General features: G+C 37.8%; 1 protein-coding gene and 1 pseudogene across 1 annotated transcript; both read right to left on the bottom strand.

Moving 5' to 3' along the window:
- The window catches only part of LOC146563947 (uncharacterized), a 30,297-nt pseudogene extending 21,812 nt beyond the window's left edge, over positions 1 to 8,485 (bottom strand).
- Positions 8,486 to 10,006: 1,521 nt separating this feature from the next.
- Positions 10,007 to 16,252, bottom strand: LOC146563946 (sialic acid-binding Ig-like lectin 10). The gene is made up of 9 exons (XM_085290197.1): positions 16,168 to 16,252; positions 15,251 to 15,655; positions 14,705 to 15,025; positions 14,322 to 14,588; positions 13,475 to 13,744; positions 13,097 to 13,381; positions 12,836 to 12,929; positions 12,678 to 12,750; positions 10,007 to 10,315 (listed from the first exon to the last, which is right to left on the bottom strand). The coding sequence occupies exons 1-9, from the start codon at positions 16,226 to 16,228 to the stop codon at positions 10,007 to 10,009; spliced, it is 2,085 nt and encodes a 694-aa protein (XP_085146323.1). The 5' UTR covers positions 16,229 to 16,252.
- Positions 16,253 to 16,577: the final 325 nt, after the last annotated feature.

The following is a 16,577-nucleotide window of genomic DNA, read 5'->3' as shown; positions in this document are numbered from 1 at the left end:
TTAAATTATATCATTTGTGAAAAACTGAATATTGACAAGGTGAAACAGCTGTGGAGCTCAAGCAGTCTAAGATTTAAGCTGAGCCAGACTGTTTTGACTGAGTCATATTTATTAGAAATGAATGATACTTCCTAAATATAACATTTTATCAACTTAATGGATTTATTAAAAGCAGCTAGTCATTATTTTTCAAAATGTTCATAAAAAAGCTTAAAATACACATATTCATTCATCCATCCATTCTCTTACACTAATCCTTATCAGGGTCCCAGGCGCCCTGTGGGGGGTGGCAATAAAACATATTTAGTGTTGAACTCTATTGTTCTCAAGAGGTTTTAAGCCAAGTAAATAATAGAAAAAAATGTCATTTTTATTGATCAATATTCTGGGATTGTTTGGGGACTTTTGTCACTAGCATTAGAACTACTGAAGCTAGTTATATCAAAAGTTTAAATGGATTATTGGTATAGAACAAATGATTCGGTCAACCTGATGATGGTGCCGGATAAAAACTGAAAAAGAAAATAAATGATCTTATGCAAAAGAGGAAAGAAATGCATTTACTCTGGAGGAATACAAAACACAATACATCGTGTAAAAGAGCATTTTGTGAAAGCACAAAAAGAAAATTCCAAAGGTCATTTGGCACACTTTGGCTACACACTTTCAAATATATTTAACCAGACAATGGCAGTGTTGGCCATCTGCCAAATGGAAACTTAAACCGTTAAAAATCTGCAAAATACATCAAGAATAGAGTCAAGAAAAAGATAAGCCACTATATTTACTGCTACTACTAAATGTCACTGGCCAAGATTTTATAGTAAAGCAGTATAGGTATCTAAAATTTGCTAAACCATAACATTTTTCTAATATTTGTAATCCTTAAACTACTGCAGAGCACGATATTCAAAGCTAACATTCTGTAAGATTTGATTTGTTAATATTTGTGAAGTTTACAGTATAGAGAAAATTGTCCTACACTTAGTTATTCCAACACAAAATGGAAATCCATCCATCCATCCATCCATCCATCCATCCATTACATCTGAAGAGATCAATATTTATCCTTAGCAACTATACAAAAGAATTCCTCAAATATCATCTGTTATGTCATTCACAGTGGAGTACACTGCCTCATCATCCTCGTCCTTCTTTTCTGTTTCACAACGTTTCATCTCCCCCTCCAACATTTTACCGTCGTCTCCACCATCATCTTCTTGTTCTTTTTTTATTATCCTCTTGATTTCAGCGTACTCCGTCTTTGTGCTTTCTCGCATCCTTGCAGCCTTTCTGCCGCTGTGTGTTTTTAACAGGGAAAGATCAATGGTGGCATATTTCACTTCGTTTGTCCCACTGTTTGAGTTCAGGGTCTGGTTGTTTTGTAATGCTTGAGCATCATATATCTGTTAGGCACAAAGTAAATAGTTTCAGTCATTTATCAGCTACAGGCAGCCAAACATTGTGAATACTATCGATTTATCTTGTATATAGTCTTTCATTCTTCAAAGGGTTTGAGTTCTCATTGGGTGGCCTGAAAATTTGCTTTACACAAGAAAGGAACTTTGCATTACTTTAATTCTGGTTTCCATTTGTGTATTTGTGTATTTATTTTATTATATGTTTGTTTTATCATGAATATTAAAGATCAAAGTTTTACTGTGACAGAAAGTTGAGATGTCTCATATTTTAAATCAAACCATCCTATTTGCATGGTTTCTCTCTCCATCTGTCCCTTACTGCATTGCGCTGGAGTACACCTGAGAATTGCCAGGCTGTGTTAAACACCGCCTAGCAGAATAAAGGTGGCGACACTGGATTACCAGCAGCAATGAGACTTCCACCATATGTATGTGAGATATTTGTGCTGAAACTCATTTAAACTATTTGAAGAGTTATATCAAAAAAGATGAATCAACATAAATACCAGTGGATCATCTGGACGTGTCAGCATCACAAAAGTGTCATTCAAATGTCCAGAACTCGTCATTTCTTTCCTGTAGAAAAGGGCATATTTACAGAAACAATGTTGAAATTAATGTTAAATTGAATCTACAGAGAAACCTTAGTAATAACTACAAAAATAATTCTGTACCTGTAACACTTTTTGGCCAAAAAGCAAACACCTGATGAAAGAACTGCACCAATCAAAAATGCAATGATAATTTCCAGAAATCGCCACCTAAGACCCGATGACGGCTCTGCAATCAAAGAAACCAACATGATAAAACCTGTTAACTCACATTTGCCATTGAATTATATACAGCACACCTAATGGCTAGTCTAATGATTGTCTTAATTACATAGGTCATAGATTACATGGGTCCAAAAATGGTAGTAAAAATGTCAAGTGGTTAAAAATGTTACAGTAAGGGTTTTAATTTAAAACAACAGCAACAACCAAACAAAACTTACCATCTTTTTTGGACAAGTTGTTATTGACCAGCAGGTTCTCTCTTACTTCTCCATTTCCATTGTTACTCACACATTCAACAGTGCTGTTGCCATGGTTTTTTACTGTGAGACTGACAGTGCTGTTGACTGTGTGGTTTGATACACTAGTAATGACAGAGTACTCAGTGTGGTGATTCAACAGAGGCCATGTGATGTTAGGTAAAGGAAAGCCTTCACTGACGCACACACAGGTCAAACCCTCAGACTGAAGCACACATCCTGAGCCATTCTGTATCTTTGTATGCCCTGTAAACATGTAGTCAGAATCATAAAACAGGACACGCTGCAAGCTATAATGTTAATGAACTTCAGGTTAAAAATACATGCCATCTACTTACAAGTCACAGTTACATCAACATATGAAGTTGGAGTTGTGTCCAGATGTTTTACTGTACAGATGTACTGCCCTGAATGTTCTGATGTTACATTATGGACGACAAGTGTAGCTGATCCAGTGCCATTGTGCAGCTTTGTGTCAGAACCAAGTTTAGACCACACAATCACAGATGGAGGAAAACTGTCAACACTGCAGGTCAGATTCAGAACATCTCCCTCCCTAACAGTTGTATTCCCAATGATCTGAGCAGCCCTGTTATCTGTAAAATACATTTCAGTGATTTCAGTGGTATATTTAAGGAGAGGGCAAGTTACACCGACATGTAATAATTCAACACAAAAAAAAAGAAAGATAAGAATGATAACAACGCGAGTTTAATAAATGCAAAGTGTAAAATGCCACAAATGTCATTAAAATGCAAATTACAATTTGGTCACCGTACATTATCATAATAGGTTTCAAAAGGCTCTTAATACATTTCCTCTCACTTCCCCCGTATAGTGCAGTCTACAGTGTTCCTCTTTCTGAATAAAGTTTTACTCTACATCAATATATAAAAGATGTGGCCACTGCTAAAAATGTTCTGCTTAAAAGCAAAAAAATTGTGTACTTACATATCACTGTGACACTGATATCCTTCTTCAGGGAATTGTTCATATATGTAACTGCACAGATGTACTGTCCAGAATGTTCTGCTGTTGCATTAGAGATGACAAGTGTAGCTGATCCAGTGTCATTGTGCAGGTTTGTGTCAGAACCGAGTTTAGACCACACAATCACGGATGGAGGGAAACTTTCAACACTGCAGGTCAGATTAAGAACATCTCCCTCCTTAACGGTTGTAACGCCACTGATTGTAATTTCTTTCTTATCTGTTAGATAAAAATATACATTTTACAATCATGTTGTTTCCTTTTCAGACTCTACTGATCATCCAATAGATTTCAAATAAATAAATAGATATAAACAATAACAATAGGTTATGAAGTACCCACAGTTCACATTTACAGTCAAAGTCTCCTCTGTAGTTTTTCCACATGTGAAGTTGATCTTGCAAGTGATACTGGTGTTGTGGTGTTCAGATAAAGGTCAAAGTTGAGATGTGTCTTTGTGTGAAATCCACCAGATTCTCAGTCTTGAAATTAGTGCTGTTTCCTGTAATGTAAGATTCAGTCCCTCCTGCTCCTCTCCATGTCCAGGTGATTTCAGGAACAGATCCAGAGCAGAGACCAGGAGCAGTGCAGGTGAGTGTGGCCTGCTGTCCCTCTGTCAGTGTGGGAATCATTACTGTGGGCTTCAGATTAAGACCTAATGAAAATAAATTGCATTTATAGAAACACATCAACTATCTGAAGTTCATCTAGTAAATCAATCTGTTTTTTCAAATAAGATATTTAATGAAAATGGTTAATGGCAATCATAAGTTTTAACAGGAACTGCTGCAGTTCCTACCAGCTACCATAGAGGTCAACAATTCCCCAAAATAATGAATACTTCATTAAGGCCTTAAAAATACTAAATATGTTATTGTACATGAACAAATATCTTCTTTTTCAACGTGATTGTCCTTGAAATAGCTTTTTTCACCTTTAACTGAGACAGTTACTCTTGGAATGAATGTGAATCCATCTTGTTTTCCATTCAGTACACCAGTAACTCTGAACTGATATGATCCAGAATCAGACTCTTTCAGATTATTAATGATGATGCTGCAGTTTTTTTGAGTCACATCAGGCTCCAAACGTGAGACTCGTCCTTCAAACTCAGCCTGAGCTTTTTTCTCAGTGTTGTTGTTGCTGTGAAATATTATGTCAGGTTCACTGCACCTGTGTTGAGATGCTTCACATTTGTACCAAACTATATGTTTGGGTGTAAAGCCAACACCAGTAGTAAAAGAACACGGGACCACAACACAGAGTCCAGCCTCTGCCGTTAGATCTCGCTCAGTGAGATTAATACAGTATCCTTTGGCACAGTGTTCTTGCACCAAGGCAGAGGCACCTGTTAATGCAAAGGGAAAGATAAATATAGTGATAAAGAATATTTACTTTACAACAATAAACATGATGTCTAATTAAAGATATTGAAGTAACTTTTATCTTTTACACGGGCTGCTTGTTTGTGCTGTACTCCACAACTACTATAATGTTCTCATTTCACAGCTTATTATATCCAGGCTATGGAATCTCCCTGGATGTGCATCAACAATATCTCAGGACATGTTTAACAAAACATTAAATTAAAATGGCACACGAGCCAATAGATCATAGTAAAGGCACAAATTTATGATGAACTGTTGATAATAAAAAATTCTTATCATCTGGATACATTTCAGAAAAAGAGTGTTACATGCAAATATCAAATACAAATATAGCAGAATTACAGTAAAGGACAAGATACAAACCTGTGTCAGCAATGCTTCCTTTCACAGAGACAAACAGAGCCGACCAGATGAGAACAAACATGTTCGTTGCTCGAGACGTTCAGTCTCTCCCTCCACAGAATAACTTATCCAGCAGATGAAGCAAAAAAGAAACCAAAACAAAAAATGCAATAAAGAAAAAGCCAACAGTTCACATCACACATCAAAAGAAAGATGTATAATATATATAATATTATATAAATGTATATTAACTGCCAAATAAGAGGACAGCCTTATAATATTTGATTAATAAATAATGGTCTTACTCACCATCACTGCTACAGATGTGAAAAAGTCTTTACATTTCTTCTTTTAAAAAGATTTTTTGAGCCACATTCAATTTTATTTTTACCTGTTTTACTTTGTTCTTCAAAACTTCTCTTCTCACTGATGACTGGTGACTCTCTAAACTGAAGTTTTTCATCCTCATCGCTCTTTTCTTTTTCTTCCTCCTTCTTGCAAAATGATTTCAGGAAGTTTCTCAGTAAACCACTCAACTTTACAGACTGACGTTCAAGTTCCTCTGTATGCTATATATAATTATAACATTGTTTATTAAAACATAATGTTATCTTATTTTAACATTCCAATAATGATGCTCCAACAAGTTTTATATTTTCATATCAGAATCAGAATCGGGATCAGAAGACTTTATTTATCTCCAAGGGGCAATTAACAAACAGCCGAGCAGCATACGTGGAAGATAAGGACAATAAGAACAAGCAATAGAAGTGAAATAATAAATACACAGAATATACAGAATATACAGTTTTAAAATTACACAGTTTTAAAATTAAAGTGACTGAAGGTGAATAAATAACCGCAAGTGACTAAAAGTGAATAAAGTGTCAGTAGTGTAAGAAGAATGTAGTTTATGTTTCTGGTGTGGGAAATGTTTTTATCGGCTGGAGTTAAAAAGCAGAGTGGCTTTGAGGACAAAGGTGGCTCTCCCTCTCTCAGTCCTGCAGGAAATGCAGCCGCATTACTTTTTTTCGTGTTGCACTCCGGTTGCCTAGGCCGGGGTGTAACAGCCGCATTTCCTGCAGAGGGGAGCCATTGAGATCCTGGGTGAAGAATGTGAGAGGGGTCGTTGATGATTTTGGCTGCCTGTCTAAGGGCCTGTTGGCTGAAAACCTGTGCCAGAGTTCTGACAGGCAGTCCAATGATTTTAGAGCACACTGATGGAGTGTGCTGCAGTCTGTTCCTGTTCTGAAGGCTGAGGGAGTGGAACCAGCAGGTGATGGAGAAGGTCATGATGCTTTCCAGGAAGGCATAGTAAAAAGTCATCATGATGGGTGTGCTGACTCCAAAGGAGTTGAGTTTCCTAAGGAGGTATAGCCTGTTGGCAGAGAATTTCAGGAGGTTGTTGAAGATGGCTCCCAGGTATTTGTACTCCTCAATACCTCCACTGGCTTCCCGTGGATGGTGGCGGTGACTGAAGCAGCCAGATCCCTCGGCCTACTGGAGAAGGTCACCACCATCTCTTTGGTTTTGCCTATGTTCAATTCAAGTCTGGAGCTGTCACAACACTTTACAAACTCCTGAAGAGTGGGCCTGTGGTGTTGTGAGGGGCCTGACAGCAGTGACAGGAGAAATGTTTTGTCAGCATATTCAACCAGGTGACAGTTGGGCTGTGTGGATCTGCAGTCATCGGTGTAGAGGATGAAGAGCAGGGGGGAGAGCACACAGCCCTGGGGGGAGCCAGTGGAGGTGGAAAAGAGACCGGAAAGAGACTTGTTGACCCCAACTTTCTGAGTCCTGTTGGTGAAAAAGTCCAGTATCCACAGGAATAGCTGATCATCCAGGTGAAATCGGGTGGAAAGTTTAGTGGCCAGGATATGAGGCTGCAGAGTGTTGAACGCTGATGAGAAATCAGCAAACAGAAGTCTGGCGGAGGAGTCAGGGAGCTCCAGATGTTTGTGGATGGAGTCCAAGATGAAGATTTTGGCAGCATTTACATTACTTCAACATCATACCACCGATACAACATCATTTTATTGCTATATAAGTGCTTTCTTATGTACTCAGTTAAAAAAAAGTTCCTTGAGACAGATTGAGTGCATTAAAGAACTTAAGAATTTAAAATAAACGTCCCCTCTCTCATTCTCAGTGTTTGCTGCCTCTCTGCAAACACTTCTGCATATTTAGGCTTCTTATGTATTTATTTATATTCTGCACCATCTCTGCTGCTCTTAGTATTGCCACGTAGCTCATTTTAATATTGTTTTAGCAATGCACTGCTCTGCACTTGTATTTGTGAAAATTATTTTTAACCATTTAAAATAAGATCAGTGCAGCAGTTTGTTGTATGTGTGAGTCTACATAGCTGTACCCAGAGGATTGTGATCACCAACATTATATATGTCATAAAAAATTTAGTCTTTTTCTTCAAGCACACCATTGTTTTTCTTGTGACATTACCAATGAGTTTGATGTGTCACATGGCCCTCTTCCTATTGAAAAAACAAAAGTATCCAAGATGACCGACTTCTAGGAGTCAACAATCCCCTTATAGAATGAATACTCCATTAAGACCATAAAAATACTAAATATGTTATTGTACATGACTGAATATCTTTTTTTCGACATGATTGTCCTTGGAATAGCTTTTCATACCTAGGTTCATTAGTAGTTCGAAGTTAGTCGGTTTTGAGTTTCTTCTATTCCCTGTTTAGATTCTTGTTTATTAGGTTCCCTAGTGTCTCTGTCCTCTGCTTCTCTCTCAGTGTTTCCGTGTTGATGCATGTTTGTGTGGGCATCCTTGTGTCTTGTTATAGAGTGTCTCTGCTTTCAACTAACACTTCCTCTTTCTTAAGTACCTCTAATGTACTTCCTCTGTCTTTGTGGTCAGCTTCAAGTAGTTTTATCACATTGCTCAACTGCTGTTCAGAAGCATATACTTCAAAAATGTAAATGTAAACATTTTATACCAAGCCTTTTCAGGAAAACTTATTAATACATCTTTGTATGCAAAAGTTTCCCAGATCACCTGCACAGCCTGTTCTGAGCTCATATATATGGAGGAGGCTGCACCAAATATACTGATCAATCTGCTTTAGTGTGCCCTGAGATAAAAGGGAGCTGATAAAGCTGATAAAATACCATTGATTAATTTACTTAGGCATGGTTCACAAACACGCTGTACCCAGACTCAACAGAAGAGACTCCACAGTGGTCAACACAGCGTAGAAGATCGACTGCCCCCTCCCCTGTTTCACATCTATACATCCCACTGCCTCAGAGCTGAGGAGATCACAAGAGACTCCACCCATCCTGCAGCCCACCTGTTGTACTTGCTGCCCTCAGGTAGACACGACAGGTGCATCCAAATCAGGACTAGCAGACTAGCAAACTGTTTCGCGACCACACTACAGAACACACACACACTCACCCTACCCCAACACGTCAGCACCTCTCACACACATACAATGCATAGACACAACACACACACACACACACACACACACACACACACACAGAGAGAGAGAGAGAGAGAGAGAGAGAGGGGGAGATCATTAATACAAAGGATTGGAGCCGTTTTTGGATTTTCACTTGTTGGCTTTAATATGAACAGTCACATAAAATTCATTCCAGTTTTTTTTTTTGCCTTTGCTTCAATTAAGATGTTTCTTTAAATCTATAACAGCTTCCTTTTCAAAAAAGTTTACTGACATAGTAAGGAAGTAGCTAGGGACCTCAGTAAGTATGAGCAACAATAGCTTAGGGACAGTTTCTACAATAAAGAGGATTTCATCATCTGCTGTTCGTCAAAAAGTGCCATATTAAAAACAATTCAGCAGACCCTCAGAGTGCGGATACAAACTGTTTTCAGCTGTAGAGGTAGAGGTACGCTTCATGTACTTATCAACATACAGTTTAGCGGAGTGGATTAGAGTGCATTGGTGCTTGGGCCTCTTTTATTTAGCACGGTTATACCATTGTGAATTTAGCTATACAAATATGCTCAAGAGTCTATCATATGTTTGACATGCAACTAAAAATTCGAAAATATATATTTTCTAAATCAGTAACTTTGCAAATTTAGAGGAAATGTTTTCGGACAACATATGTGTCACATTTTAAACAGGGTTTGAATAATCAGCACTGAGGGGGTGAGGGGTGGGGGGGGGGGGGGGGGGGGGGAATGCCCTCGGGGTGGGGGGGGGGCAAAAAAAGCTACAGGTATATTACTACTTTTGATGTTTACTTGGTGGCCATGTGGCTTACTCTGTCTGCAACTAGTGTGTGTAAAAAATGGCCAGAGGGGAAAAAAGAATTTCCCCTCAAAGAGTAAAAACAATGAAGTTAAGCATATATCATTAAAAATGCAATAGGTAGCTTATATTTTTCTGGTAAGTTTTGATTGTTTCAAGAAAGACATTTAAACTTAGCTTTAATATATATTAGCTTTAACATATTGTCTTTGTCTTCCCACTCATTATTCTAAATGCCTTTTAATCTATACTGTCTCTTTTTTGCTCAATTCAAATAGTTAATATTATTAGAATGTGATAAACAGTTGAGAGAGCGAGAGGCTGACCTGTCCCTTTCCTTAAAAATTCAGTTGATTAATATTTGCTCAAAATGGGAACTACAATTGGCTTTAAGAACTATATTTTTGATGACCGATATGCCAATATATTTATCCTTCTCAATCAAAGCATCAAAAACCAGTCTGAGAGCATTAATCACTGAGGTGGTCTTGGGCTCCTAAATGGACACTCTGATAGCTTAATAATGTTTTTAATTAACTCCATAACAAAACATTACTCAAATTCTATTGGTTATATCCTTCACATTTCATTCACTGTCTCATCTCGCCCTTCTACCCTTTCTGGTTCACATTGTTTCAGCTCCATTATCACATTCTTCTCTTGTCCCTCCAATATGTCTCCTTCCTCCCCAGCATCATCTCCCCATTGTTCTTCGACCACTTTCTTAATTTCAGCATAGTCTGTCTTTGTGCTCTCTTGCTTCCTTGCTGCCTCCCAGTCACTGTTTCTTTTCAGCAGGGAAAAATTAATATTGGCATACTCCACTTCCTTTGGCCCACTGTTTGAGCTCAGGGTCTGATTGTCTTGTAATGCTTGACCATTATATACCTGTTAAAGACAAAGGAAAAGAGACTCATCTTGTCTTGTACATTTACATTCTTTCATTCTAGGTTATTTTTCTTTTTATGCCCTGACAATCAGCTTGATGAAAGAACTGAAGCTTAATTTATTGCAATCGCTTACAATGTACTTAAAAAAAAACTGTTAAAGAAGACATGACAAGGATTTGAAACACTACATGCTCTCAGCTAAAACTCATGGTGTCCCTTTATGCATGAAATTAATATTGCATAGATTTACACTTCAATTCCAATTACTGCTAAAGAGAGACAGTGAAAGTGGACATTGGATCCTTGGTTTCTTATGATAAAATTCATTGTTGCAGCCAGGGACAGTATAAAGATGACCCCCTTAAACAACTTTTTAGTTTTAGAGTCATTACTTTCCACAATGTTATTCTTTTGTTATTAGTTAGTTAACATAAACTAATGTAAGGCTACTGACCAAAACACAAGATTGTGCTAAACAAGTTCTATTATCTTTAACTTTTAAAAAAGTCCAGCTTCGAAGACAGTGTCACATCTATGTCAGTTTTTGAGAGCAGGATTCCATGATTTAAATTAACCTTTATACATGTGGTGTTTCATATCCACTTTAAAGTGCACACAGTGGTGTGAAAAAGTGTTTGTTACAATTAAATGTTTCAGATAATCAAACAAATTTAAATATTAGACAAAGATAACACAACTGAACACAAAATGTATTTTCTAAATGACAGTATACATTATTAAGAGGGAAAAAATCCAAAGCTACATGGCCATTTATGAAAAAGTTATGGTGGTGTATCTCATCTTTTGAGTTCAATTTCTGGCCTGATTACTGCCACACCCATTTTCAATCAAGAAATTACTTACTGTAAATAGGACCTGCATGGCAAAGTTGAGTAGGCCTTATATTGCAATACAGGGAAATTCAGCAACAGTTAAGAAACAATGTAATTGAGATGTGTCAGTCTGGAAAAGGTTATAAAGACATTTCTAAATCTGTGGGAATCCATGCAAACCTCAGTGAGAGGCATTATCCACAAATGGCAAAAACATGGAATAGTGGTGATCTGGAGTGGCCGGCTGACCAAAATTGTGTCACGGTCCGCTGTGACGGACCGAGTGGAGAATGCGTGTAATGGACCCAGGTGCGTACACAAGTGAGCAGACGGAAGTGAGCTTTAACAGAAGGCGAGCCTTTTATTGTGGCTGGTAACACAAGAGAAACAAACAAGAATAAGGGCAGCACAAAAGCAATAACTAAACAGAAACCTAAACTGGGAATGAACTAAGGTAAGGCTATGACTTAGAATACAACAGACCGGGCATGGAAACACGGAGGGTGGGAACACAGACGACGCGACACAGACTGTAAGAAACACAGAGACTAAATACACATGAGGGATGATCAGGGGAAGTGGCCACACATGGAAACGCAGCTGACACACATGAACTTAACGACAGGACAGGAGGAGTGAAACTGAATACACTGACAGTGAATGCAGGCCTTCAAAGTAAAACAGGAAACATGAGACATGAACCGGGGAGACGTAGTACAGGGGGAGGTGACAATACTGACAGCATGAACTTGACAGTACAAGACGCACAGACATAAACACACGAAGGGCAAGGGAGACGTAATGCAAGGGTGATATATACAAATGGCTGGACTACCTTAATGAACCTAAACAATCAATAAACATCAAAATAGACTAAACACAAAACACCGGGTCGCACGACCCAGGACCATGACAAATTGCCCTAAAAACTAAATTGTGAAAACTCATCCAAGAGGTCATTAAAGACCCCAGAACAATATCCAAAGAACTGCAGGCCTCACTTGCCTCAGTTAAGTTCAGTGATGCAACCATAAACAAGAGACTGGGCAAAAATGGCATCCATGAGAGAGTTCCAAGGTGAAAACCAGTGTTGAGTAAATGAGCATAAAGGGGGGAAAAAACTATTTTGCCAGTGATCCAAAACACACCAGCAAGTCCACCTCTGAATGGCTTAGGAAAAACAAACTGAAGACTTAGGAGCGGCCTAACTAAACTGCCTTTTGTGTTGACTTTTTTTCTTTGTCTAATATCTAAAGTTATTTTATGATCTGAAATGTTTAACTCTGACAAACATACAAATAAAATAGGAAACTGGGGCAACCACTTTTTCACACCACTGTATACAAAATCAAAATAATCTTGTTATTAAGGCTAATCTTAATCTGAACCACTTTCTTGCAGAACCTTTATGTGGGAACTTTCAGTAAAATGTAAACAAGTAAACTATGGATGCTTCAAAGACATCAAAATTTGTGCAGAAACTCCTATTTTGACAAGTAAATCAAAAAATGTCTGATGAATTAATACCAGTTTATTTTGATGTGTCTCCATCTCCAAAATCTCATCTGAAGTTCTCAATTTTTGAATGTTCTGTTTTTTTCTGAAGAAAAAGATAGAGAGACAAATTCATGTTCAAATTCCTCTACAGAGAAAACCTAATAATAATTAGACACCTGTAGCCTTACCTGTAGCAATTTTTAGCTAAAAAGCAAATGATTGTTGCAAGAACTGTCCCAGTGAACAAGACAATGATGACGTTCAGGTATTCCAGCCTAAAAACTGTGAATTGAAGTGAATTTAAAAAGGAATAAAGTTGGTTCCATGTTGCTTAAAATGCATACTGCAAATGTGTGTTTGAAGATTGTCTTTTTACAAAGATTGCATTAACAAGTGTGGTCCTAAGAGGTTAAATTGGTGTTCAAAAATGTTTGGTTGGAAATACTTACTATTATTGTCTGGCAAGTTTTTTTGGATTGTGAGACTTTCTTCTGCTTCCCCCATTCCATTGTTGCTGACACATTCTAAAGTAGTGCTGCCATTGTTTTTCACAGTTAAACTGACTGTGCTGTTTACTGTGTGGTTTGACACAGTGGTAAAGACAGAGTAATCAGTGCTGTTCTTCAGAAATGGCCATTTGACAGTAGGTAAAGGAAACCCTTCACTGATACACACACAGGTCAAAACCTCTGACTGAAGCACACATCCAGAGCCATTCACTATTTTTGAAAACCCTGTAAGCGCATGTTTAGGATCATTAAACAAGTGAAGCATTGATTTTAGCGTAAGGATGACATTCAGATTTAAGATCAGTGCCGTCTACTTACATGTCACAGTCACGTTGACATATGAAGTCACAGTTGTGTGCAGATGTTTGGTTGCACAGATGTACTGTCCAGAATGTTCTGCTGTCACATTCTGAATGACAAGTGTAGCTGATCCAGTGTCATTGTGCAGATCAGTTTTAGTCAGAAGGTTTGTGTTGGTACTTCTCCAGACTATAAGAGCTGGAGGGAAGCTTTCGACACTGCAGGTCAGATTCAGAACATCTCCCAGTTTAACGGTTGTATTTCCAATGATCTGAGGCTTCCTTTTATCTGTAAAACACATTTTAGTAATTTATTTACTAAAGTAATTTACTGTGTTGTGCATGGTGAACCAATACAGGAAGTGAACCATATATTGGGTGTGGGGGAGATTACTCTCCTTATGACCAAGGATGTTGTGATCAGGAAGTCACACACACACGCACACAAACATACACACACACACACACACATAGTGCCTTGTCTTAGAACCATTGGGGGGGGTTACGGTGGGAGGTGCTTGTGCTGTGATGTGTATTGTAACTGTCATGTCAATAAATAGCTGCGAGGAGAGCTGCTCTTTGAAGGATTTGGGCTAGAGACAGGTGATGAGACCAAGGCTTCCCTTGTTAGCAAGTTAAAGACCGGTTGAAGATGTTCTGTTTTGTCTTGTGTTCTTCATGATGAATAAGTCTCTAAACTAGCAGGGCCTGTGGAAACACAGACCCAACAAAAAAAAGGACCCTTCTTGGGGCTCTAATGCTAAACTCATCTTTCAGTTGTCATTAATATTAATAATAACATTTATAATAATAATAATAACAATAATAATAATAATGAATACATTAAAAACAAGGTTTGTACTTACATATGACTGTTACATTGACTTTGGTGTCTGTATTGTTGACTATATTGTTCATATATTTAGCTGTACAGATGTACTGGCCAGAATCTTTCGTTGTCATATTCAGCATGGAGAGAGTTGCTGATCCAGTGTCATTGTGCAGGCTCGTGTTGGAACTATGTTTAGACCAGATGATCAGAGATGGGGGAAAACTTTCTACACTGCAGGTCAGATTCAGAGCTTCACCCTCCTTCACACTTGTATCCTTAGTGATTTTAATTTTCTTCACGTCTATGTGACAAAGGACACATTCCATATAACTTCCTGACTTTTCTTCAAAAGCACTATAACATTCAATAGCATTCTGAATATTTTAGATAGAAATATTTAGATTTAGAAATACTCACAGTTCACAGTCAAAGTTGAACTCCCTTCTGTAGTTGTTTTATCTGTAAAGCTGATCTTGCAAGTGATACTGGTGTTGTGGTGTTTAGCCAAAGCATTAAAGGTCAAAGTTGAGACATGACTCTGTGTGAAAGCTGTCAGATTCTCTGTCTTGTAATCAGTACTGTTCCTTGCAATGTAAGATTCAGTCCCTCCTGCTCCTCTCCATGTCCAGGTGATTTCAGGAACAGATCCAGAGCAGAGACCAGGAGCAGTGCAGGTCAGAGTGGCCTGCTGTCCCTCTGTCAGTGTGGGAATCATTACTGTGGGTTTTTGTTTAAGACCTGGTGGGAACACAGTACATTAGTGGAATCAAATGAACTTGAATTAAAAGAGGAAAAAAACTCCAGAAATTTAAGTAGATGTTTATCGGGAATTGTTGCACTTCTTATAAGCTGCATACAAGGGTCAGCAAATGTGCAAAATGTTTCACAGATACAATAAAACACAAGCATGTTGAACTACATTTCAATTTCCTACATGATTGTTTTTGATCTAGCTTTTCATACCTTTAACAGAGACATTAACTTTAGGAATAAATGTAAATGCATCTGTCTTCCTATTCACTTCACCAATAACTCTGAGGTGATATGATCCAGAATCAGACTCTTTGAGATTATTGATGATGATGCTGCAGTTGTTCTGAATGACATGCTCGATAAGTGACACTCGTCCTTCAAACTCAGGTTGAACATCAGTGCTTTTGTTGGTGTGAAATATCATGACAGGACGATCACATCCTGCTTCTGATGCTTCACATTTATACCACACTATATGTTGGGTTTCAAAGCCTTCAGCAGTCTTGAAAGAACACGGGATCACAACATAGAGTCCAGCCTCTGCTGTCAGCTTTCTCACATTAAGAGTGATGCAGTATTCTCTGTCACACTGTGGATTTCTCATTTCTGAATCACCTGCAAATGTAAAGGAGGAGATAAAATAAACAGACTTTAGTTTTAGGCAAGCAAAGATGAATTTGTTTCTTGAGACTGCATTGGCCTTTGCTGTTTCTTTATGTTTTGTTTGCAATCTCTTTGCAAGTTTGTTTGTTTTTTACATTACATCACATCACATCACTTTTATTGTCACATCACATGTGCAGGTACACTGGTACAGTACATGCGAGTGAAATTCTTGTGTGCGACCTTCACAAGCAGCAGAGTTGTGCAAAAATACAATGACGTAAAACAAGCAAAATATAAGAATGGCTAAATCTGAGACTAATAAACATATGTACAATATATAATAGTATATGCATTAGCATTTGCTGTGTGTGCACAACTTTTTTTTAAATGACACCACGAGTCAACAGATAAGAAGAAATATTTATAACCTGGACGTATGTCCAAAAAAACAGTGTTACATTCAAATGTTGGAAGATTATTTATTATATGCAGAATTATAAAATTGTAAAGAGGATACAAACCTGTGTCAGCATCACTGCCCGTCACAGAGAAAAGTACAGCTGACCAGATCAGAACCAACATCTTGATTTGATCCTTGGCACATTCAGTTTCTCCCTGCACAGACAAACATGCAGCATATGAAGTAAATGTCCAGAAATGTCTCTAAAGGATGTCACATGCTCACTTATTTCACAGTGCATAATGAATGCATAACGATCTTTAATCATCCAGCCTTTTTTTTTCATTTCCCAGCACTGAGTCAGCTCCTACTTTTATCAACAGTGAAAGACAATTGGAAACAGTGTTCATTAAGAGTTTTAAATATATTTTGAATATATTTTACACATTTTTTACCTCAGTGTATTTGCTGTTTATCAGTCTTCTCTGCACAATGATCTCTGCTGACTTTTTAATCTCAGGTTTCACTTCC

Source organism: Mchenga conophoros, linkage group LG11, assembly GCF_057382185.1.
Source record: "Mchenga conophoros isolate Kocher_MC1m ecotype Shallow Benthic linkage group LG11, M_conophoros_male_GT1.1, whole genome shotgun sequence".
Lineage (NCBI taxonomy): Eukaryota > Metazoa > Chordata > Actinopteri > Cichliformes > Cichlidae > Mchenga > Mchenga conophoros.
This window is presented reverse-complemented; position numbering and strand designations above follow the sequence as displayed.